Source organism: Artibeus jamaicensis, unplaced genomic scaffold (assembly GCF_021234435.1).
Source record: "Artibeus jamaicensis isolate MK-2021 breed Jamaican fruit bat unplaced genomic scaffold, CSHL_Jam_final contig_864, whole genome shotgun sequence".
Lineage (NCBI taxonomy): Eukaryota > Metazoa > Chordata > Mammalia > Chiroptera > Phyllostomidae > Artibeus > Artibeus jamaicensis.
The window spans coordinates 280,385-307,037 of NW_026521992.1; the positions used below are offsets into that span (position 1 = coordinate 280,385).

Sequence of the window (26,653 nt, forward strand, 5' to 3'; positions counted from 1 at the left end):
ACGTGTCCACAGTGGATTGTCTGTGTTATACAAAGTGATGTCCTCTAAGCACAAAGGCAAAGTGACAAATTGATATTGATTCTGTTTCCTCTTAGCATCTGAAAGCTGATTATTACTTTCATTCAAGAAATGTATATTATATACATTCTGTATGCTGGGTATGTAATTGTTACTTATTACTAAAAATGTTGCTACAACCCTGGCCGGTGTAGCTCAGTGGATTGAGCCCAGGCCTGCAAACCAAAGGATCGCGGTTCCATTCCCAGTCCGGGCACATGCCTGGGTTGCAGGTCAGTTCCCAGCAGGGGACACATGAGAGGCAACCATACATTGATATTTCTCTCCCTCTCTCCTTCCCTTCCCCTCTAAAGATAAATAAATAAAATCTTTTTTAAAAAATGTCACTACAGAATAAGGCTGCTACCCCTGGGATATGGTTGCTTTGCCAAACTGTATTTTCTCTTCTACTCTGGTGGTACCTTTACCATACAAATGGCTATATTCTTAGACAGAATGGTTCTCTGATTCATGTAGCACTGGACTATGTATAAGCCAGCAGCAAAACCATCTCTTTTCCTAGAGAAATCACCGTGGTTAAAATAATCATTCAAAAATACAAAAATGGGTGGTTACTTTCTAATTGCATCTTTGAAGAAAACTTTCCTTTTACTTTTATTATAGAAACTGTAAATTCATTCAGAGGTAGAAGAATAATATACTGAACTTAACATGTTAAACATCCAACTTCACCAACTAACAATACATGGCCAGTTGCTTCATCTGTATTTCCACCTGCTTCCCCCCTGATTATTTTGGAACAGTCTCATTCATCTTATCATTTAACTTGTAAATGTTTCTATGAAACACAGGTCGGCAAACTTTTTCTGTAAAGGACCAGACAGCAAATTTTGCAGGCCAGTGGGCTTTGTCTCAGCTATTCAATCCTTCCATGTAGCAAGAAAGTCCCAGACAGCCTACAAAGAGAGTGTGACTGTGTTCATTATAGCTTTATCTATGGACACTGAAGTCCAAATTTCATAGAAGTTTGATTGTCACAAAATACTATTATTCTTTTGATTTTTTCTAGTAGTTAAAAATATATAAATTGTTCTTAGCTTGCAAACTGTACAAAACAAGGGTGGGAGGTAGATTTAGCCTCAGGCCCTGCTCTAAAAAATAAGAGCCCTTAAAATAATAGTAATAATCACTATGTAAACCCTAAAATACAGTCAGTGTTCACATTTACTTGACTGTCTTATAACTTTATTTATTTTAGCAGATTATTTGAATTATCATTGCAATAAAGTTTATACTTTACAAAGTATAAACCCTGATCCCCTAAGTCCTTATTATCTTAGTTTCTACACCCATTTACCTCTATTTATGGTGGCTGTTTTTGCTGAAACTATGTTTGTCCTGTGCATATCTTGAGTTTTGCTCATTACCTTCCAGTAGTGTCATTTAATGTGTTCTTTTGGCTAGTATTGTGTTTCTATCAAATTGTGTTTCTTTCTGTGATCCTATCAACCATTGATGATTATTCCTAGGTTTATTCATTCATTAAGGGTTGGGTTGCAGACTGCCTCTATTATGTCAGTCCTTTGCTTAGTGCCTAGAGTACTTTTAAAAAAGAAGAACTCTTTCATATCAACTGTTTAGTACCCTGACATATAAATCATAAAAAGAAGATGGCATAAATACTTGATACTTTAAAGGTCTTTTTTAGTAAGTTTCCAAAATAATGACATAGCTCACCAACATCACCTAAAAGTTACCAAGGTTATATTAGTATTAGTGTTGTTATTTTTATTGTCATCATCATCAAGTTGACCATTTAAACACATTTGATGTGTTTTGATCCATCATATATATTATCTTCACTGCTGCTCAAATCTTCTGCCCCCAAACAGTGGGGCTTACTCAGGGTGAGTGGCTTTTGCTCTGGGCCATGTCAGATGGCTTTCTTGCTTTCTGGTGCAACAATATATTCTAGGCTTATATTTTCAGATTTTCCACCTTAATGACCTAGAATCAGCCATTTCTTCATGGAGTCATGATTGTTTTTTAGTGGGAACTGGTAACCAGGAATTACAGTCTGACCACAGAGATACTCATTACTGCTATTTGATGTTTCTGAATCTTTCCATGAGACAGAGCTAGGATATGTGCCTATGTACACACACACAGATTTAAAAATAAAATGCATGTCTCGAGATCATTATGACAATTATAATACAAATTCAGAACTACGAGGCTTTTAGCCTTCATTGTCTGGCATCTTTATCCTTTTTCCATTACGTTTCCAGAAAAAATTGTGTGTTTTCAGACATATTGACTGGGAAAAAGTGATGTTCTTAGCTGGCCATGTTTATGATTAGCTTAGTCTTTTAGATCATGAATGATTACACAGGCACTACCATCTTACTCATGTAGAAGTGCTGTGATTATAGTTCTGAAATAAATAGGGTCAAGTCCTTGCCTTCCACACCCAAACGTGTAGCCCAAAAGGAAATGTGAGTATTAGGCTCCCCAGTATGATGTGCCTGGGTTAATTCAGTCAACAGTTGGGTATTTGATTTTAAGACTAAAGAACTTCTAATTTTATTGGTATTTATAATGACTACATTTATTATGTATATACTACATTTTTGGAAGAATTGATAAATAAAATCAAAACATAAGTTGCTTAAATAATATTCAAGTACTACAAATATATAATTAAATGAACCATGTCTAAATATCAGAATGAGGTTCTAAATTTCTATAATCAAAATTTTTTACTCAGATATTCCTGTAAGACTTTTATATGTTCAAATAATTTATCATTTTGGATAGCTGCATATTACTTGGCAAACTATATATCCATTAGCTAACTGAAGTATACTCATGAATATTCAGGGTCTGGCAGAAGTAACGGCAGCTTGAGTGTGGTCAGTAGGGTAACAATATGGGTGTATAACTTACAGTTTTTAATTAGAACATTTCATATGGTGTACTTGAATGCGATATTGTTATGTTACAGAATTACATGCTTATGATTTTCTAATAAAAGATTGTGTAATACAATAGGGATGTTATTTGTGCCAGACCCTGTATATTTATAATATATAATAATATTAGTATGAACTCCTGGTTCTAGTATTCCAAATTGATAAATATTTGTGTTAGCTTAGCTATAGCCTTAGAAATCTAAGGTTGGCACTATCTTATTTTTTATTAAAGTAAATATATATGGGTTCCAGAAAGTAGATTTGTTGAGGTATTCAATAATTATTATATTTAGATTATATGAAATGTTTTAAACAAAATTATTTCAGGCTCTGCTGATATTATTAGTAACCCGAGTGTTAAGAATTTCCATCAGTATCTTACAAATGAGCATATTTGAAAGTGAGATAATAGAGGCTATTTTCCCTATTTAATAAATGAGAGCTCAGTTTAATCCCCATCTGTATGGCTAAGGAAGGGTGGCTGGTCCGTACATCCTCTAAGCTTGTGCTCTCAGAAGGGCTACAAAATGCCTGGAATTGATTAATTTGCTCCAATTGCTGCTAACTACCTAGACCTCAATTTTTTTTCAATCATTGCTATGATTATTTTGAAACTATTTCTGAAAGACTTAATATGCATCTTTTTGCTAGTAAATTACTGTTCATTTAGAAGTCCTAGCATTAGTCCACTACATAAAGAAGGCTCCAAGTCTGAGTTAAATAACTTTAAGTATTTTTTCTAGCTTGCTCAAATTGAAATACATGCATGTTTAAAGATACTGTTGTTTATAAAAAGCTGTATTTAACCCACCAAGGTCATTTTCTCTCAGATTATAGCCATTAGGGTGGTTTCATTAAGCTAACAGAAAATGGGTCAGCAATTTTTTTTTTAACAACTATGGCCATTCAAGTGCCATGCTCTTCACTGAGCGTGAGTTTCTTTTTCCTCGACAGTTGGGGAGTTAGGCTCTCTCTCCCAGGGAACTAATACTGTAAAGAACAATACGAATGCCCCTCCTTGGCGATTTTTCACTGTCCTGCTGTAATGATATTAAGAACATAGAACTCTTTGCCCTGGCTATGTGGTTCAGTGGATTGAACACCAGCCCATGAACCAAAGGGTTGCTGGTTCGATTTCCAGTAGGGCACAGGCCTGGGTTGTAGGCCAGGTCCCCAGTAGGGGTCATGCGAGAGGCAACCGCACATTGATGTTTCTTTCCCTCTCTTTCTCCTTCCCTTCCCCTCTGTCTAAAACTAAATTTATATATATATATATATATATATATATATTTAAAAAGAACATAGAGCTCCAGTCCTTGGCAGGACTGTTCTAACTCTGTAAAAAGTGAGAGAAAACTGGTAGATAAATTTGCTTTCTCTACCTAAGTGTATATCTTCCTCATTTTGTTCTGCAAGAATAACAAAACATTTCCTTGTAGGTTCCTAGATGCTCTAGAGTATACTGGAGGTTCTGAACACATTGCCCTCTCTGGTCACCACTGTCATGTGGAAAGGCACACAGGGAAAGAGACCTATGTGTCTTTCATACCTCCTTGCATCAGAGGACACTGGCTGGCCACTGTTCCCCATACATCCCTGTTTAATTCTGACCTGAGGGAGTGTATCTGGGGACCAAAAGTCATCTTAAAAATCATCTTGTTCAGTCATCCATTCAGTGCCTAAATCTGTTTTAATATTACGACCAACCCTTCCTAAGATGTACCAGGCATGGTTTTCATGCCAGAGAAACAGCAATAAAAAACGTGGCAACGATCCCTGCATTTGCGGGACTTCTTCCAGTAAGGGGAAGTAAACAATGGCCATGACGAGGAAGCACATAGAATTCAATGTTAGCAAGTGATCAGTTGCATTTAGGGGAAGCTATTCAGGAGATAGGGGATAAGCAGTGGCATGAAGGATCAGGTTTCAGTTTTAAATCTGGGGTCTGGGTAGGCTTCACTGACTGGAAGGAGATGAAGGGGAGTCAACTGTGGGGATAAGTTAAGGAGAACATTAATGGAGAAGGAGGAAGAGGAGGAGGAAGACAGAGGATTCCAAGGAGGAGTGTATGTACTTGGGTGGTTAAAGAGAGGAGTAGGGTATGGCTGGAGCTGAAATATGGAGAGGAGTTGGGGAGTTCACGGCAGAGGGGTGTGTCAGAGTGTGTGTACCGGGGAAACAGTGGTGGTGTGTGCCGGTGGGTAGGACTGGTTGTGTACATTCTTAGAGATCACTCTTTTATTCCCAAAGCTAAAAACTGAAAAATTTTTACATATAATTTATAGCAAAACCTGCCTATTTTTATAATTCATTTATTGACAAATCATGGGCTGAACTGATATGAAGCTATTAATGACCTTTGATTTTTCCTCCTTATAGTCAATATTCATATCTTTTGATGCAGAAATATCAATATGTCTGGTAATAGGGTGCTGACTCAGTCTCTCCTAAGGGAATCACACAATAAATAATATACATAACTTTTAAAAATTAAAAACCTATCTGAATTCTGAGCCCCATTTTACCTCCAGAGTTTCAGATAAGTGATAGGGCCCCATGGCCATGACATGCACGTGCAGTTCTCATTTTACACTCCTTGTGTTTTAATATTGGAAGACAGATGTGCTCTCCCTCTTGAGTCAGCTGTTTCTAGGCACTGAGCATCTCTTCACCTGTGGAGAAGAGGAGTTCTCCAGTGTCCTGTTCATGTTCTTCTGAGCAGGACTTCTTCTCGTATGCTCCTTAGAAAGTGGGGTGCCAGGAACATACTGCTCTCTTCTGGGGGTGTCTCCATCTCTCTAGTTAATTTCTTTCTATTAACAAAACTGAAAATTGAATTAGGTTTTTAAAATATCCACTTTCCAATCTTCATATATCTTTGCACGATAAAGGTACTCCTAAGTCACTTCTCCAGTTACCTAGTTGTAAAATCTGACTTTATAAGGAGGAAGTGCACGATTGATTTACATTTACTTAGAATGATGTTTACATTGCTAATTTCAATTCATTGTTAGGCTTTGTTGAAGTCTTTTTCTTTTATTCTGTTTTATTCATGGATGGGCTGGTTCATTGTCACTGTACATTTCACAAACACAGTGAAGACTTTGTCCAAGGTACTGATAGGTATGCTGGAGGAATCAAGGAAATGACCTGTGCCTAAGCTCCAGAAACATACTCCCACCCCGACTCTGACAAGCAGCCATGTGACCAGGTGGCTCACAGGTTTCTTCTGGTGCATCAGACTTGCCTGGCATTTGTCCCCTATTGCTCTCCTCTTGTCCACAATGATATCATAGCGATCTGTCTGATGTCTTGCCAACAGTCCTAAATGCAGTATCTTCCTCCTTTTGTAAATAAATGCTCAAGAGACAGGATTTGACACTAAACAAGTGAGGGGTGAGATCTCTCTCTCCACTCAGTGCTCTGAGGACATTCTCTTCTTTCTCCTCCATTAACCCACCTATGGATTACTTCATTATGCATGTTATCTGATAATGACTTTTGAACTGATATAGAATACAAAGTTACTTTTGGACCTAACACATTTTTCAGCATCGAGAAATAAGGGGACTATTTTGAAAGTGTGAATGTCAGGATTTCAAAGGAAAAGAATGAGTATTGTTCAGGGACTGGCTCTCCTCGTGTGATTTAAGTCCCGTCTAGTGTTTAGGCTGTCAGTCTGCTCCCATTCCTGGGCCTCCCCCCACCTGTGTCTCTTCTGTCTTCCAGCCTTCACTCTGCCCTGCTCCCCCTCCCTCCTGTGGCTTATCCAGTACATCTCCATTCCTTTGCGCCTTTGCTTCTCTGCTGTTTCCTCCCTCTTTTCTACTTTGTATGTTTCACTTTTTCCTCCTTTTCCCTCTTATTCTTTCATTCTTCCAACCATTCTCCTGCTGTTCCCCTGCTTTTTTATACTTTCGTGGTTTGTCCTCTGCTCATTTCATTCATCTTACATGAGCCTCAGTGATTGCCAGTCTTTTGGCAGCTCTGCTAGATCTCATTTTCAAACTGGGAATCTCTACTTGTCTGAAATTGCTGGTAATGACACAAATTTAACTGATATATGTCAGATTGATTAATCTTATAGATATTTAAATATTGTTATGCATACTAATTCTAAGTATACATTTAGTAGTGCTATATGCTTTTCAGTTAATTATCTCAGCACACTTAATCTTACTTACTTTGGTTTATATATTCCATTTTTAGAAATATTCACTTATGGATATTGAAGGTGTGAATTTCAAGGAATATCTTTGTCTTGTGGAAAGAGGCCAGTGTAGACTGCATCTAGGAAAATTATAGGGAATTTATCATTCTTGAAAATGTTAAAAATGAGTTCATTTAATTTTAATATGTGATATAATAAGAGAATAACTGACCCCTTTATAGTGTATAAGCAATGCAGTACCACCAAAAAACAAAATTTCTTCTGAACGTTTGATCTTTTACCCAAGGTAAGGTGTTTTTTCTTCCTATTATATGATGTTTGGGAAATATTAGTAAGAAAAGGTCAATTATTTAGACCAGTTTTCTGTCTCGTTTGATCTGTTTGTAATATTTCAAAAGATTTGGAAACTAAGTTGATTTTAGGAACTATTTGGTCTCTCATTAAAAAACACAATTTGGGCCTGTGAATCAGACAATCGCGGTTCGATTCCCAGTCAGGCACATACCTGGATTGCAGGCCAGTTCCCAGCAGGGGATCCACGAGAGGCAACTGTACATCGATATTTCTCTCCCTCTCTCCTTCCCTTCCCCTCTAAAGATGCTCAGAGAATTGATTGAGTCCAGTCACAAAATGAAGGAAGAAATGAAGGCTACACAAAGCGAAATAAACAAAAATATATAGGAAACCAACTGTGAAGGGAAGGAAACCAGTACTCAAATCAATGGTTTGGAACAAAAGGAAGAAAGAAGCATCCAACCAGAACAGAATGAAGAAACAAGAATTCAAAAAAGGAGAGGTTTGGGAACCTCTGGGGCAATTTTAAGCATTCCAATATCCAAGTCACAGGGATGTGGGAAGGAAAAGAGGAAGAGCAAGAAATTGAAAACATATTTGAACAAATGATGAAGGAAAACTTCCCCAATCTGACAAGGGAAATAGACTTCCAGAAAGTCCAGGAGGCTTAGAGAGTCCCAAAGAAATTGGACCTAAGGAGTACCACACCAAGGGATATCATAATTACACTACCCAAGATTAAAGATAAGGAGAGCATCTTAAAAGCAGAAAGAGAAAAGGAGACAGTTATCTACAACAGAGTTCCTATTAGACTTTCAGCTGATTTCTCAGAAGAAACCATTCAGTCAATAAGGGACTAGAAAGAAGTATTTGAAGTCATGAAATGCAAGGACCTGCATCCAAGATTAGTCTATCCAGCAAAGTTATCGTTTAGAATAGAAGGGCAGATAAAGTGCTTCCCAGATAAGGTCAAGTTAAAGAAGTTCATTATTACCAAGCTCTTATTATATGGAATGTTAAGAACTTATCTAGGAAATAGAAGATCAAAAACTATGAACAGTAAAATGACAACAAACTTACAACTGTCAACAACTGAACCTAAAAAATAAAAACAAGTAAACAACTAGAACAGGAACATAATCACAGAACTGTAGATCACATGGAGGGTTATCAGTGGTGGGGGGATAGAATGGAAGGAAAAGGTACAGGGAATAAGAAACATAATAGGTGGGCACAAAATAGGGAGTGGTTAAGAATACTATAGGAAATGAAGAAGCCAAAGAACTTATATGTACAACCATGGACATGAACTAAGGAGGGGGATGCTGGAGGGTAAGGGGATGGTGCAGGGAGTAGGGAGATAAATGGGAGAAAAGAATTGGGACAACTGTAATAGCATAATCAATAAAATATACTTTCAAAATAAAATTAAAAGCTTAAAAAGATGTAATTCTTGTGAATAGCTACTAACTCACTATAGAGCCTTTTATATTATTCATCAAAAACTTTAAACATATTTATTCTCTTTCACTTAATAATTTTAGGAAATGGGGATTGTCCTTAAATCATTTATAATAGTGAAAATGTAGATAATTTAAATGTATAGCAATAGAGAAATAGTTACATAAATAATGGCTATAGCCCTAAAGTAGGAAACATTAAAAGCATGTTTTTTTAAACATTTTCCATGCTATGGAAAATTCTACAAATGTCACAAGAAACTTAAGAAGATAAAACTTCATGTGCACTTTGGACCACTATTTCAAGTTTTATTTAAAGTAAAATAATATAACCCTGGCTGGTGTGGCTCAGTGGATTGAGCACCAGCCTGTAAACCAAAGGGTCGGCAGTTCAATTCTCAATCAGGGCACATGCCTGGGTTGCAGGCCAGGTCCCCAGTAGGGGTGTGCGAGAGGCAACCACACATTGATGTTTCTCTCCCTCCCTCCCTCCCCTCTGTCTGAAAATAAATAAATAAAATATTTAAAAAAATAATATGTAACAGAAAAATAAAACTAAAATACCGCAAAGTTTTTATTTCTGTATGATGAGCTTATGTAGTTTTTCTACATGTTCATATTTGTATTTTCTGTATTTATAAAACAAGTTTCTATAATATTTGAATTTGAAAGTCACTCTTTATTTTCCTGAAGCACATACTTTGTGCATGTTTTCAACTGGGTGGGGTGTACCTGTTATGTTGTAGATGTCTGTACCACTCTGCTATCTGGATTCTGTATTTGTTCCACTCCACCTGGTTGACTAGAGCTTTTCTCCCTTGCATTTCGCTTTTGAGCCTACTAGGACGTATCACATTTGCTTTGTGTCTCTCATGGTATTTTCCATTCAGCTCACCAAGTACATTTTACCTCTTCTTTCAAAAAATTTTCCTCCTGCACTCGAGTTATTTTAAGGTAGTCTTCAAACATAGGTGCAAAAGCTGCATTTATGCTGCTGAATTGTTTTAATATACGTAACATGAAATTTACCATTTTGATCTTTTTACGTGTAAAATGCAGTGGCATTAAATACATTCACAAAGTTGGATAACTGTTTCACTATTATTTATGAAACTTCTCATCACATGAAACAAAAACCATTAAGAAATAACTTCCCTTCCTGCTCTTCCCTGGGCCTGATAACCACCATTCTACTCCCTGTCTCTATGAAGTTGCCAATTCTGGATACCTCATATAAGGAGAATCGTACCATATTTGCCTTTTTATGGCTGGTTTATTTCACTTAACATTGTCAAGGTTTCATTTGTGTTGTAGCCTATGTCATGATATCCTTCCTTTTTAAGGCTAAATGATATTCCATTGTATGTATAAACCACAATTTGTTTATCCATTGATTCCTCCATGGGCACGTGGGGTGTTGACCACCTTTTGGCTCTTGTGAGTAATGCTGCTGTGAACACTGACATTCTGTTTGAGTCTCTGTTTTTAATTCTTTTAGGTCATATCTAGGAGTAAAATTACTGACTACATGATAATTCTATGTTTAACTTTTTGAGGAATTGCTAAACTTTTTCCTCCAGTAACTGCATCATTTTACATCTCCACCAGGAACACACAAGGGTTCCAGTTGCTGTATGTCCTTGCCAACACTTGTTATTTTTTTTCTTTCTTTCTTTAATTTTTTTTACAATAGCCATCCTACTGGACATGAAGTGGTATCTTACTGTGATTTACATTTGCATTTCCCTGTTGATTAATGATGTTGAGCATCTTTTCATGTGCTTATTGGTCATTTGTTACTTTTTTAAGGCAAGTGTCTACTTAAGTCATTTGCCCATTTTAAAATTGGAATGTTTGGGGGGGGGTTTGTTTGTTTTTATTATTATTGAGTTGTAGGATTTGTTTATGTATTCAAGATATTAATCCTTTGTCAAATGAATAATTTGTAGGTATCCTACTCTTGTCTTTTCACTCTCCGAATAGTGTCCTTTGATGCACAGTAGGTTTTTTTTTGATGATTCTAGTTTATATCTTTTTTCTTTTGTTGCCTATGATTTTGGTATTATATTTAAGAAATCAATTACAAATTCAAGGTCATGAATATTTCTCCCCTACATTTTCTTCTAAGAAATTTTTAGTTTTAGACTTTAATTTTTTTCATTTATTCAATTTTGAGTTACTTTTTGTATGTGGTAAAAGATAAAGGGCCAGCTTCATCATTTTGCATGTGAATATATTGTTTTCCCGCCACCACTTGTTGAAAAGCCTACTGTTGCCTCATTGAATGGCCTTGGCACCCTTGTTGGAAATCCACTGACCACACATCTGGGGGTTTGTTTGGGGGTTTTTATTCTGTTACATTGGTCTGTGTCTGTCCTTATGTCAGCAGCACACTATACTGTTGTTTACTGTAGCTTCCTAGTAAGTTTTGAAGTTGAGAAGTGAGTCTTCCAACTTTTGTTTTGGCCACAGTGATAACTTTGGAATAGAATTCTTGCTAGCCAATAAGACCTAAACTGGCCTTAAATATTTGTACTGTAGGTCTGACAAATCAGGACATATGACTACAACACTGCAAAAAAACATTTCAGTCAAAACAGACTACATAGAGGGAACTTCCGCCAAGATGGAGGCATAGGTGGATGTGCCGTGCCTTCTCACACAACCAAGATTAGAGAAAACTAAATATTAGCAACAGAAAACACAGCCAGAACACGGAAAATTGAACTTTTCGGAAGTCCGTTAACAACAAACTCTTCAGCCTGACCAGTAAGGGGCGAAACCAGCGGCTGGTGAACCGGGATTGCACAGGAAGTCTCGGTCAGCCGGACTCAGGCGCGGAATCCAGACGCTGGGAATCCAGGCGCAGGGTTGGACCTAGTGAGCGACCGAGCGAGCCACCAAGCGAGTGACCGCGGGGGAGACAGCGGGGGAGCGGTGCTGCGTGTTGACTGTGGTCGCGCATTTGTGCACGCGTGGACAGGCGAGGGAGTGGGCGGTTGGACCCGGCAGGCCGGTCCCGCGGCAAGCGGCAGTGGAGGGCGCCGCCATTTCCCTGCTCTGACCCCACCTCCACATGCAGCGTCATAACCCAGCGACTCTGAGTGGCCCGGCCCAGGTGAACCACCTAAGACGCTAATCCTCACCCAGCTGTGAGAAACAGCAGAGGGGGTCGCCATTTCCCCGCTCTGACCACACCCCCACATACAGCGTCACAACCCAGCGACCTGGGAGTCCAAGGCACCGCTTCTCACATTTAAAGGGCCAGAACAGACCAAAAATGTCGCAAGATCTCAAAGCCCCAGAGCCCATAAATCTAAGCCATGAAGAAATAGCAAAACTCTCAGACGCACAGTTTAAAACACTGGTGATCAGGATCCTCACAGAACTGGTTGATTATACCGACAAATTAGACAAATATATGAAGGCGAAACTAATTGAAATGAATGGAATTGCACAGGACACCAATAGCAATGAAAAGGAAACTGGGACTCAAATCAATGGAGTGGACCAGAAGAAAGCAAATAATGGCCAAACAGAAAAGAGTCAAGAAGCAAGAATTCAAAGAAATGAGGAGAGTCTTAGGAACCTCCAGGACATCTTTAAACACTCCAACATCCGAATTATAGGGGTACCAGAAGGGGGAAAGGCACAGCCACCAGTGGAAAACTTATTTGAACAAATAATAAAGGAGAATTTCCCCAATCTGGCAAAGGAAATAGACTTCCAGGAAATCCAGGAAGCTCAGAGAGTCCCAAAGAAGTTGGACCCAAGAAGGAACACACCAAGGCACATCATAATTACATTAGCCAAAATTAAAATGAAGGAGAGAATCCTAGAAGCAGCAAGAGCTAAGGGGACAGTCACCTACAAAGGAGTTCCCATCAGACTGTCAGCGGATTTCTCAAAAGAGACCTTACAGGCAAGAAGGGGCTGGAAAGAGGTATTCCAAGTCATGAAATCCAAAGACCTACAACCAAGATTGCTCTATCCAGCAAAACTTTCATTTAGAATGGAAGGACAGATAAGGTGCTTCTCAGGTAAGATCAAATTCAAGGAGTTCATCATCACCAAGCCCTTATTATATGAAATGTTAAAGGGACTTATCTAAGAAAAAGAAGTTAAAGAAACATGAACAGTGAAAGGACAACAAACTCACAGTTATTAACAACCACACCTAAAACAAAAGCAAACTAAAAGGACAGCTAGATCAGGAGTGGAAGCATAGAAATGAAGATCTCAAGGAGGGTTAGCAACAGGGGAGCGGGAGGAGGAGAAGGGGGGAGAAGGTACAGAAAATAAGTAGCATAGACAGTAGATAAAAAATAGATGGGGGGGGCAAGAATAGCATGGGAAATATAGAATCTAAAGGAATTGAGACACATGGTCATAAACTAAAGGGGGGTAATGGTGGGGATGGGGGGGCAGGGTGGAGGGGAATGAAGGGGGGAAATAGAACAACTGTAACAGCATAATCAATAAAAAAATTTTTAAATAATTATAAAAAAAACAGACTACATAGAACACAAGGGTTCCATGAGATTTTCATGGAGCTTAAAAATTCCTATCATTTAGTGATGTCATAGCCATCATAATGTTGCATAATACATTACTCATGTATTTGTGGTGATGCCGGCATAAACAGATCTTCTGCTCTGCCGGTCTTTAAAAGAATAGCACATACAATTACGTACAGTATACGTTTGATAATGACAATAAATGACTATATTACTGGTTTATGTATTTACTTTTCTATGTTTTAATCATTATTTTAGCATCTATTCTTCCTACTCTTAAAAAAAGTTTGCAGTATAATGGTATGTGGTGTTACACCAGCAGCTGCCCCATACAGCATGAGTTTCCAGTGGCTCTCAGTTGCATTGTTCTCTTTTATGCCCAATTTAATCGCGTGTTGTTTTATAAATTTAGAGTAGCCTAAGTGTAAAGTGTTCATAAAGTCCACAATAGTGTACAGTAATGTCCCTGGCCTTCACATTCACTCATCACTCACTGACTCACCAAAGGTAAGTTCTAGTCCTGCAAACTCCATTCAGCGAAAGTACCCTATATAGGTGCATTATTATTTTATCTTTTACACTGTGTTCTTACTGTGCCTTTCCTATATTTAGATATACAAGTATTACCATTGCGTTACAATGGCATACAGTATTCAGTACAGTAACATGTTGTGCAGGCTTATATGTAGGAGCAATAGGCTGTACAGTGTAGCCTAGGTGTGTAGTAGGCTATACTATCCAGGTTTGTTTAAGTGCACTCTATGAGGGGGGACCCCCAAAATAGAATTTATTTATAAAAAATTGTTTCTTTAGTCTAACATTTAAAAATTTCAGCCACCCTCAAAGTACTCTTCATTCGATGCAATACACCTATTGAGACATTTTTTCCACTGCTCAAAACATTTTTTGAATGTGTCGATTTTGATGCCTCTTAGTGCTTCTGCCGTTTTTTGTTTCACCAGTTCCACATCTGCAAAATGTTTATCTTTGAAGACTTTTTTCAGCTGGGGAAACAAAGAAACAAAAACGTCACTCAGGGAGAGAGCAGTGAATAGGGAGGGTGGGGCATGGGGGTCATGCCATTTTTGTCAAAAACTGCTGAATACTCAGTGTGGTGTGGGCAGGTGCATTTGTAAGTCACCCAGCATGTAATGGGCAAATGCAATGAAAGAGTCTTCAAAAAAATTTCACTGAAGCTAAATGCAGCCTCTCACAACAACACTGGCTGATACACTGATACATATGGGTTCCTAGAACACTCATCTAATGGGGGAAACCTATACTACAAGGGGCCTGCCCTCCAGAAGATAATTTTGGTTTTTTGGGGGGGTCTTCCCTGGTGTGATGTTCTCACAAAGATGAAATTGCCTAGTGAGACATTTCTCAGAATGTATCCCTGGTATTAAGTAATGCACTTAATTTTACATCTTTGTAAACTCCCAGCTTTTTCATTAACCCGACGGTCATTGTATTAGTGTGCTATTGCTGCTATAACAAATTACCACAAATTTAGTAACTTCATTATCTTACAGATCTAGAGGTGAGAAGTACTAAAAATGGTGATGGTAGGACTGGTTTCTTCTGGAAGCTATAGAGGAGAATCCGTTCCATGACTTTTACAGTTTCTAGACACCTTCTTCGTAACTTTGCTAAGGGTCTGTTTCTCGGTCTTCAAACTGATCACTCCAACCTTTGTTTCTGTGGTCACATCTTCTGTATCTGACCCCCCTATCTTCCTCTTACATTATTATGGTGTTGGACCCCTCCCCCCGGTTCACCTAGCTTAGTCTTCCCATCTCCAGATCCTTATTTTAATGACCTCTACAAGCTCCCTTTTGCTGTGTAAGGGAACACATCCACAGGTTACAGGAACTAAGGAACAGACATCTTTGACGGCCGTTATTCTGTCTACTGCAACCACTGCGAGTGGGCAATGTTGTTGACTGAAGGACACAACAAAACTTCTAAAATATCCTTTTAGGGCAGACCTTGGCCTGCACCACCTGGGAAACCCCAGGGCCAATGCACCCAGTGGACAGCTATAGACCATGTCAGAGAACCACTACCCTGCCCCTGCACAGCTGATCCTCCACAGAGGGTGGAGGTAGGTGGTCAGTGGTCACAGCCAGTCCTTGCAGCTGGCTGGTTTGGGTAAATCCCTCCTATTGATCTCCAAATAGCAACCAAGACTCAACTACAAGAGGAGGGTGTACTCAGCTCACACAAAGGGCACACCTCGAATACCCAGCTTGGGTGATAGGGGAGGCTGTGCCACTGGAAACTACAGAACAGACTACCAAGACACAGAGTCAAAGCAGCTCTACCTAATACACAGAAACAAACACAGAGAGGCTGCCAAAACGAGGAGACTAAGAAACTAGACCCAAGTGAAAGAACAGATCAAAACTCCAGAAAAAGAGCTCAATGAATTGAGATAAGCAATCTATCAGATGCAGAGTTCAAAACACTGTTTATAAGGATGCTCAAGAAACTTAGTGAGGACCTCAGCAGTATAAAAAAGACCCAGTCAGAAATGAAGAATACACTAATTGAAATAAAGAACAATTTACATTGAGTAGGCCAGGGGAGAGTTACGAGGGGGAAATGGGGACAACTGTAATTGAACAACAATAATTTTTTTAAACCGACAAAAAAGAGCAATTTATAGGAAAACAACAGTAGAATGGCTGAAGCCAAGAATCAAATCAATAATTTAGAACATAAGGAACCAAAAAGCAACCACATAGAACAAGAAGTAAAAAGAATCCAAAACAATGAGGATACTATAAACAGATTCTGGGGCAACTTTAACAGCCTCATAGGGGTGCCAGAAGGATAAGAGAAAGAATAAGAAATTGGAAATCTACCTAAAAAAATACTGAAAGAAAAATTCCCTGATCTGGTGAAAGAAATAGACATGCAAGTCCAGGAAACGCATAAAGTCCCAATTATGATGAATGTAAAGAGGCCCACTCCAAGACACATCATTATTAAGATAATGATGCCAAAGGTAAAGATAAAAAGAGACTCTTAAAAGCAAGAGCAAAGAAGTTAGTTCCTGGAAGGTTGCCAGATGGGAGAGTTCAGGGAGAGAATGGGTGAAGAGGTGAGGGGATTAAGAAGTACAAATAGGTAGGCACAGAATAGCCATGGGGATGTAAGATACAGAATAGGAAATGGAGTAGCCAAAAAACTTATATGCATGACCCATGGACATGAACAATGGTGGGGGGATTGCCCGAGGGAGAAGGGGGACAAAGGGAAAAAAATCAGGACAACTATAATAGCATAATCAATAAAATATAGTTTAAAAATAAAATACATTTTTCCCTATTGGTCACCCTTGTAAATCAAGATTAGTGGTCCAGTTTTAGGGTCCTGGGTATAAATCTGTTAATTTAACAACCTTGTATTTCTAGTCTACCTATGGAACATTTTTCACACTGAGGCTATTATTCCTAATTCAGCAAATAATTACTGGGTTCTATTTCTTGTGCACCCATGTAATGAGCTAGCTATGTTTCTTGACTTGTGGATGTTATAGTGTGCTAGAAGAGAAAGATACTGATTTTTTGTTGATTTCATGTTGTTAATATCTTCTTTTTTTTGCTTTTCCCCCCTCAGGTTTATTGAGGTATAATCGACATATAACAGTGTTCTATTTTAAGGTGTACAATTTGGTAATTTATTTTTTTTTTCAGTTTAATTCCTTTTCTTTGTATTTAGTTATTTTTCAAGTACATTTTTCTGTCTATTTCTCCCATCCCAGCCCACCCTGCCCCGTGCTCCCCACCTCCCTCTCATTTCCACCCCCCTTAGTTCTTGTCCCTGTGTCCTTTATACTTGTTCCTCTAAATCCCTCCCCTTTTTTCCCCTTAAATTCCCTCTCCTCTTCCCTCTGGTCGCTGTCCCCCTGTTCTCTATTTCAGTGTCTTTGTTTTTATTTTGCTTGCTTGTTTGTTTTGTTGCTTGTTTTTGTTCATTTTGTTAATATCTTTAGAATTCTTTCCTTCTCCTATCTTGTCTCTATTTTGGTCATTTGTTACTATGATTTCTGAAAAATACATAACAAGTGTCCCCTGATATCAGTTGGGCTGCCACACTCTTTCCTTCAGTCCATTACCATACCCATAGATGTGTTCATGTCACCCTTTTGCCTAAAGTTCTTCCTTCCCTGGCATCAGTATAAATGATAATGATCAATATGTCATATTACTGGTGTGTTCTATATTGTGTTTATCTTTCTAGCCTTATCATCTGCCATTCCTAGAAATGTTTTTGCTCTAGCCACGTGGAATAAATTTTCTTTTCCCCATAGTTCCTTGCTGTCTTGGCTTTTGACCGTTGCAGAGTTCTCCTCTGTCTCTAGGCTTCATTTCTCCTCTGTCAGTGCCTGAGAATCTCCCATTAATCTTCAAGCCTGGCCTAAGTAGCTTTTCTGCAAAACCAGTTCTTATACCCCTTCTGCAAGGCCCCCTTTTCTAGGGTTTACTGTGTTAGTCAGTTTATTGCTATGTGCTGTAATGATTGCCTTACTCATCTGTTTTTCTAACAAGACTCTAAATTCAGTTAAGGGATTGTTCTTTCACTCCATGCTCCCTATATAGTAACTGACTGTGTGCCTCATAAATTTTTTTTACTAAATGTTGGTTGAATGAGTGCTTGGATCACTTATATCTGAATGATTTGATAGAAAATGACCTGCATATTTGAACAAGATTTATGAGTTGTCATGGATCCTAAATTAAAATGATTGCTAGTTAGCACTTGGTTGCTCCTTCCTATATATACTAATTGCTCTTTAAGAAGCTGAATCTAACTTTCTCTGTGATTAAATACATGAGATTTAAAAATACATTTATTCCTTAGAGTTCATGTCACTTATTAGAATAGTGTAGAGTTTTTAGTTTGAAGTGTTTTTTTTTTATTTTAAAGGAGAAACCTATGGTATAAAGATAAAAACTATGAAGTAATACTCCTTTCAACATATGTGTAAATTCAAAACAGAGCTTTTTGTAAACTTGAATGTCCTCAGTAGACCCTGGAATATTTGTAAGTGATTAATAAATATATAATTTAAAATTCTTTTGAATGAGAATTTTTTAGATAGGCTTATTCTATTATAAAAAATATCACAGGATTACTATAGAAGTATATTCTTACAAGATTCATGCCACCAGTAAGTAAGTCTTTTTTGTTATTGTTGTTGTTATGAATAATAAAAATACAGATATGAAATCTGCCTTTCTTTAGGGCTTATTTTTTTCCTCAAAGCTGGAGGTTAGTTTTTTTCCAATTTGAAAAGAGACCAATTTAATTTTTTTTGAGTGGTGATCTAATATTACTCCTACTGTTACCAAACAAAGTGGGATTCAGCTGCTTGCTGCCAGACACAAGCACAACACCTTAATTGGTGGGGAAGGAAAAAGGTTTTCATTAACAGAGTGCTCAATTTTGGGGAGGTAAGGACTATCCAGCTCTAAGCCATTCTCTTCTGCAAAACAAAGAAATCCTTGAGTTCCCAAAAAGACTGAAATTCAAGCCCATGCCTAGAGACACTCCCTCCACTCTTACCTGCCTTTTGGAGCCTGAGGCTGCTACACAGAGTGGTATCCACCTCTCCAGCTCCAGGCTCTCTCTACCTCTGGAGTGCACACTTGTGAAGCCAGCATCTCCATTGTCCTGCTGCAGCTTCCTGCCTCTCCTGGGGCCAGAGCACACTGCCAGATGACTACAGCGGGTCATGGTAGGTAGGGGCCCTGTTCATCGGGCTCCAGTGTCTATGCTGACTGTGTCCCCGGAGCTGGCAAACTTTCCTGGTCCACATGTCTGTGTGCTGCTCTCAGAGTGAGAGAATGGGAGCAATTCAAGATCCATGCACTGTGTAGCATGGGGTCTCAATGGTGAGGTGCTAATTTTCTGTGGGTTGCCACTGGCAAGGTGTGTGTCCCCCACAGATCTGCTCCTGACCATACTGGAAGGGCAAAGCAAGAGTCGTGAGCATGGCCTGCGTCTACTGGGTCCTGCGAAGACCCAATCACCCGCCTCTGACTGGGTGGGATGAAGGGAATGCAAAAAGGGTCAAGTTTCTGTGTGCCTTACATTTTAAATCTTTCACCCCCAAATCCCACATGAGACAGAAGTGTCCAGATTCCCAGCCAGTCGCAGCTGGTGTCCACTGCAGACATCAACCTGCTCAGCGTCTTTGCCCCTCCTCTGGTTACCATGATCCAGAAGCTGGTAAGGGGCACAGTGACTCTGCCCAGGGGACAGTATTGCCATGCTCACCTTTACAATACACTGTGTCATGACCTTTTCAGCCCATGCAGGCTCCGTGCAAGCGGTGTCTTGAGCTTACCCTTCCCTGGGGTTTGGAAGCCTGTCACATGGTGTAGGTTACGATTTCATCCGCCACCTTAGGCACTTCCCGACCCCTCTCTGGTATCCCTCCCCTGTGCTCAGTGTTTTGGCCAGACCTCTCTGTTACACTACTAGTAGAATTATATTATTTATGTATCTGGGGGAGAGGATGGGAGACTGAATGTATAGAATACAGAAAGGAATGATGTAATTAATAATGCTAGATACTGTTTTGTTTTTCTAACTTCTCCATACCCTCTTCAGTCCAAATTTAGGGGATAGACATCAAATATATACGGCATATATATAACTTCAGATTCTGATTTACGACTTTTTAAGCTGTTAACAAAGCTGTTTTGACGGGTAATACTTAAGATGATGTTAGTGGAACTCTTCTTCCCCACTCCTGATGTTTCCTTCCCTCTGGCAGGAACTTTACTAGTGCAGCACTCCTGATGTCTTTTCTCTGCCAAGCAGGAGCTGCCTGGGAAGGAAGCTCTGAGCATGCACAGCCCAACCCCTTCTTTGGGAGCTAACTCCCTATTTAAACCTGTTCCTCCATCCTGTGAGTTTTACAGCAGCTCCCAACATACAGAAGGCTTTGTGATTTTCTAGTGCAGCCTGTGACTATGTAGGTGAGTCTTTTTAATTCTGTGCTTCAGTATTAGCCAAAAGATTGCTAACTGCACATCAGCCATATTCTGCAGCATCAGTAAAAAGGTGGTATTTTGACAGTCTGTCTGCCTTTCTCCTCGAACTCGTGTGTGGTGTTAGTCAGTATACCAGTGTCCTAGCATACATCTTTAAGTTCTCACAACAGCGTGAAAGTAAGTGGGATCATTTTCTCACTGCAGATGAGCAAAGGGAGGTTGTAGGAAGGTAAATCACTTTGAAGTTAGGTTTGACACCTGGTAATTTTTACTCCTAAAAATGTGTCCATTAGGATACACTGTCAAGGAAAATACCACAGATAAAAGCTTTTATGGGTTTTGCATTATATATATCACCAAGGAATACAGATGAAATTTATTGTTTTGTAGACAGTATTTTAGGAACTATAAATGCAAGCATTGTAATATAGCCTGCAAGTCCATGAATGCACAGGTGCTCGCCTCCCTCCTCAGTTCTGCCAGCTGTCTTAAGCATCCAAGTCCTTCATCTCTTTTTAACACTTGGGCTTCCTGTCCTATTTCCTCTGATGAGAATGCACCTTTTCCACCCTCCCCCTCTACCTGGTTAGCTTCTAGTCTCACTCCCAGAGTCACTTCCTCTAACTGACCTCACATTGCCACCATCTCTAAAGTTGGTCCACATTGTGATTTCTGCCAGCCACCTGATCGGTCCACTCGCCACTGTAGCCAGTATTTGTGGCCTATACATCTCACTAAGTGAAACTCCATGAGCACATCAACCATTTTTCTTTTGTTCACTGTTGTGAGCCTTTTGTCCTAACACACTGACAGCTTGGGGTTGGCACCCCAAACTGGTTGCTAGGTGAGTAAATGGATATTCTGTTTGGCATCATGCATTGGCCTTAAGGTCTTTGCTCATTGTTTTCTACTTAATACTTGCAAATAACATTTTAAACATAGCCTCTTTCCTGATATTTATAAAAAGTACAGAACTCAAATCTGTAAATTTCTTTTTGGGCTTTAAACTATAGAAAGCATAGAGTCGATGATTTCCAGGTGTGCAAACTACTTACTTCATGTATCAGGGATAATATAAGACAAAGCTGCCCCAGTTGTGGAACCTGTGTTATGTGCTCCTGCACTATGGTGTAGTGAGAGGGACCGCTCTTTGCGTTTCAGTGTCATTGTGCTTGGATTTTGTAACTCATATATTCAGGAGGAATATCATAAAGCTTGGATTTGTCTTTGACACCTACTCAGTAGGGAATATGTTAGTGCCTACTTACATTTTTAATGTAGTTCTTGATAAGTTGTTTATTGTTCATATATAAAATAAGGTCAGTAGTAGAGTAGTGTATGAGTTAATTTTATTTCCTAGTCAAGCATGAAAACGAGGATAAGGTGTTATAAAAAGATCAAATGTTGATAGTTTGGGACCAAAATAAAGAATTTTTCCGTATGCTTTTTCTCTTCTGTTAATCTAACATAACATAATTAATGTCTTGAAGGGGAAAAACCAAGACATTTCTACACACTTAATTTTGCATCCCTCAATCTTGAAATTGTTGATTGCAGCAGAATTTCAGTTTCCTGGACAGCTGTTCTGGAACAACTGCCCACGTGTAATAAACAACTGAACCAAGATCTGTATGGAAATAACATTGATGAGGTGTTGTCAAGTGTCTTACTGTTTCACTGTGACAGCTGATATTGTTTTTTTTGTCTTCCCCACCCCCATTTATGCAGGGTATTGATGTACGAGATGCTCCTCTAAAGGAAATAAAGGTGACCAGTCCCCGGCGATTCATAGCTTCATTTAATGTCGTAAATACGACAAAACGAGATGCCGGGAAGTACCGCTGCATGATTCGCACGGAAGGAGGTGTTGGGATATCAAACTATGCAGAGTTGGTAGTTAAAGGTATTTAATGTATTTTTATATCCCAGACTAGTCTATTAAAATTGATATGTTACATGATTATGAGTTCATTATTTGCTTAAAGCTCAAACTTATCCTTGTCTATTTCTGAGCAGTAGTTTAGTGGCAGTCTATATTGATGTATTACATTTTAAGTACAAATTTTGTATGTGAGCATTATTTTTGAAAAATATATTTTGCTTATGCTGGTTTAGTTGCATACAAAGCAACAAATGTGCTCTTGGCAAGTTCTTCTTCCAACTCTATATACAGAGATTATAACCTATAAATTTTTTTAAGGAATGAAAATTTTTTACTGATAGAAAATCACTTAAAATGCAAATATTCACCAGCCAGGGTGTTTATGATATCAGGGTGGGTAATAAAATGAGGCACTGTCAGTATAAAAGTGCTCACACAAGTCATATTAGTAATTCTGAGTTAATATTTATAATGTTGTGATTAAAGTTCTATTACTAGATTTGGCATGACTGAAAAATTGAGCCATTATATTAGGGAAGGTTGTAGATAGGGAAAAAAAGGGGGGGAGTAAGTTTTCTTTACCTGTTTTATTGTGTGTTTTGCAGGGTGAGGGTTATGTGTGTGAGCAGAGTCGTTTATCATATTAAACTGCCAAAGCAAGTCTCGGTCCCAGACAGAATAATTTGGACTTTTAGATGTACTGTGAGGTGTTTTTAGAGAACTTGTGGCAGGCCACTGCTCTTTCGTCTTGGCAGAACAGAATGATGCCAATTTTTTAACTCTTTCCCTTGCTAGATATGGGACATAAAAGTCATCTCTTTTAGATGAGCTATTTCTTTTGTCAGCAAATTTCTGTGTAGGCAGTTTTAAATACTTCAGGGTTCAAACCCCAGCACTAGCTCTGTGGGTGTGGGCCAGTACCCTCTCTGTGCTTCTGTTTCCCCATGTGCAAGGTAGAAATAATAGTATTACCTATCCCATAGGTCTGTCAGGAGGATAAATGCAAGAAGTATATGAGTAGCACATTGAACTGTATACCTAGTAAGCAGTCAGCACCTGTTCGTGCTGTGATGGGAAGGAGGGGCGGACATGGTGATTCCTACTCTTTGCTCCAGTACATTAGTTATTTGGGAATGCATGTCAGCACAACCTCTCCAAATTTTAAAAAATGTAAATGCCTGCCCACCCATTCTCCCCTCCCTCACCACACCCATATTGAATCAGAAGCTTGGGGGACATAGTCTGTTATCAAATCTATAGGTAATCTGGGCATGTGCTTCCATGGCGGAATCACTGCTGCCAATGCCAGTCACGTCTGGCTTTTGAAAGAAAATGTTGATCAGTGAGCCTTCCTCAAGCAGTGTTCTGTGTCAGGAAGTGCACGTCAAACTATCTGCTTGAAAATCCATTTGCCATATCAGATCCATATGTATTTTTCTAGTGAATCTTTAGCTTGTCTAGCTAGTGTTTGAGTTTAGGTTTGGTATCTATAAGGAACCTGAAACTTTTCATAGGTGTGCTCAGCAGACCCTGCCAGAGTTCTCAGAAGAGAGGAGTATTGGTGTAGAAAGTGGACACTGTTTACCAACAAATCCAGTAGAGCAGCCTCAGTGTTCCCACAGCTGAGTTCCTTATTATCATCATTATTATATAATCTTCATCGTGGTGTAGTTCCTTGTGGTTTTTCTGAGTTATGTTTGCTGTATGAGCTTCGCTGTAACCAGCCAGTGTCTGGGTTCTTGAGGCATCGCGCTTCAGGATCAGTATGATGCAAATCAATTCATTTCTCTAAAAATTGCCACTGTGGGCAAGTTAATTTCTTGGGAGTTACAAGTGAACTAAAAATGTCTTGTCTGGCAGAACAAGCATAAACACAAGAATGAGTGGTTTCCTATTCACCCATATGCAACATGTTTTACTTTCTTATGACAGCGTAGTGGTACCACAGCTCATTGTGATAAAAGTATCCAGGCTCTTCTTTCTGTTGCTGCACACCACCAAAGCCAGTGACAATTGGCTTGAAGTCACAGCCCAAATATGAATCTTGACTTTTCCTCCATTTAGAATTTTATAGCCATATTTAGAATACATTTTATTTTAAAATGAGATAACATACTGGATTCTACTCATTCAATAATTACTTTGAGATGATTACTTTAAAATATACAATAACATTTTTAGGCCACCTGTATTTATTTAACAGTTTGTTATATGCATGTATTATTTACAGCTCTAGTTTTTTCAATGGGAAAAACTAAACTCCATAAAGTTTATAGCTTTCTTATAGCTACACACTGATTTGGTGCTAGCTTTCCAAGTGAAATGCAGGTCATTTTTTGTAACTCTTACTCTGATCTTATTGATGTCTACCATTTCTTTCTTTCCCTTCTTTTTTATTGCATGTATTGGAGTGACATTGGTTGATATAATTGTGTATGTTTCAGGTATGTAATTCTCTAATAAATCATCTGTAGTCACCTCCTTCTACCTCAATTTACCCTCCCATACCTTCTTTAACCTCCCCCAATGTCCTTTCACTTTCACTTGAATTAAATATTTTAAATTGCTCTTTATCACTTAGTATAGATTTTTCTCCCTTCTTTCCTTTCAGGAAAATGTATCTAAATTTAAATATTGACTTATTTTTGTGCTGGTGCTTTTAGCAGCCCACAGTTTCTTTTGAATATCCGTCTCAATTATGTCCAGGTTCTAGTTGAATCCCTGGCTTGATTTAACATAGATGGTTCTTTTCTTAATAGGGAATTAATTCTCAGGACAAACAAGCACTGAAGATATATCTATTTTAGGATATGGATAATGATATCCCAAATGAACTGGTGTACTCACTAACCTCTGTGCCCTTGCCCCTGAGTTATATTTTGAATGGCAGTTTAGCAATCCTTGCTAGCATTTTGCAGCTTCTGTGTAATTAACTGCTCTTTCGGTCTAGCTGCATGAACGCCTTAGGATGCACCATAAAAGGCCCATTCCATGTCTTGGTTCAAGGGATCACCCTCATGAAATAAATTAATGTTGAATCATTATGAGTTGAGTCAGAACTATTTAAAAAATGAACAGTCAGCACAAAATTGTAGTTTACAAACAATAGGAATAATATTTTAGTAAATTACACTAAATTTGTATTACCTTAAATAAAACGAATCCTTTAGTGTTTTATTTTGATTCCCAAGCTACTTTAGAAAGTCAGAATGATTTATCTTACCCTGAATAGAGAAAAGATCAAAGACTACCGCCACCCCAACAAAGGGATGTTGCTGGCATTTTAGCCAGTCTGGGTATCAGGGTCAGGGTCAGATGGTACTGGCTGCCCTGAGGTCCTGTTCAGCAAGAAACATGACCATCACCAATTAGTTGCATGTGCCACTGACAGAAACTGTATCGTGTAAGCCAGTGTAAGCATAGTGGGACATAGCAGGCTCTGTTTTCCATGCATTCACATGAGCTAAATGAGGACTTTAAAAAACAAACAACAAATAGGCACAAACCACTGCAGAAATATTCTTGAAAAAATTCATTGGATCTTACTTTTCTTTTCAGATGGAGATTCATTAAGATAGACACATGTTATTTTGTACACTTACCTCCTTTCCTGATATAATGTGTTGTTCCTCTCACAATGACATTGGCATATAAAATGCTTCATTTCCTGTCTGAAGAGCCATTCAACCAGCTCCTCAAAAGTATATTGGGAATACTATTTAAAACAAGATTATCTATCTCTCCCTTCTCTTCTCAATGATCTGGAAAAAGAATTGGTCTCAGGTTTTAAACAATGAGAGACTTTCTTGGGTTGTAAAGAGTGTTTGCTGTTGATTATTTAGAATTTTATCAAGCTGGACATAGCCTGTGCTTTGCTTTCTTTCTATTCACTAATTTATTCTTTTTTTAATTTTATTTAATTATTTTTCAAGTACAGTATTCTATTTCTCCCATCCCAGCCCACCCCACCCCGTGCTCCCCACCTCCCTCCCATTTCCACCCCCCTTAGTTCTCGTCCCTGTGTCCTTTACACTTGTTCCTCTAAATCCCTCCCCTTTCTCCCCTTAAATTCCCTCCCCTCTCCCCTGTGGTCACTGTCCCCCTGTTTTCTATTTCAGTGTCTTTGTTTTTATTTTGCTTGCTTGTTTGTTTTGTTGTTTAGCTTCTTGTTAAAGGTGAGATCATGAAGAGATGCTCAATATCGCTAGCCATCAGAGAGATGCAAATTAAAACCACAATGAGATACCACTTTACACCAGTCAGGATGGCTATCATAAACAAAGCAACAAACAACAAATGTTGGAGAGGTTGTGGGGAAAACGGGACCCT

General features: G+C 38.7%; 1 protein-coding gene across 4 annotated transcripts in view; it reads left to right on the top strand.

The window, feature by feature from the left end:
* PTPRM (protein tyrosine phosphatase receptor type M) overlaps positions 1–26,653 on the top strand; it is a 613,403-nt gene that overhangs the window by 150,092 nt on the left and 436,658 nt on the right. For all 4 annotated transcript variants that reach the window (XM_053673443.1, XM_053673444.1, XM_053673445.1 and 1 more), the window contains exon 5: positions 22,171–22,345. In XM_053673443.1, the coding sequence (XP_053529418.1) occupies positions 22,171–22,345 (175 nt within the window). The remainder of the gene's footprint in view (positions 1–22,170; positions 22,346–26,653) is intronic.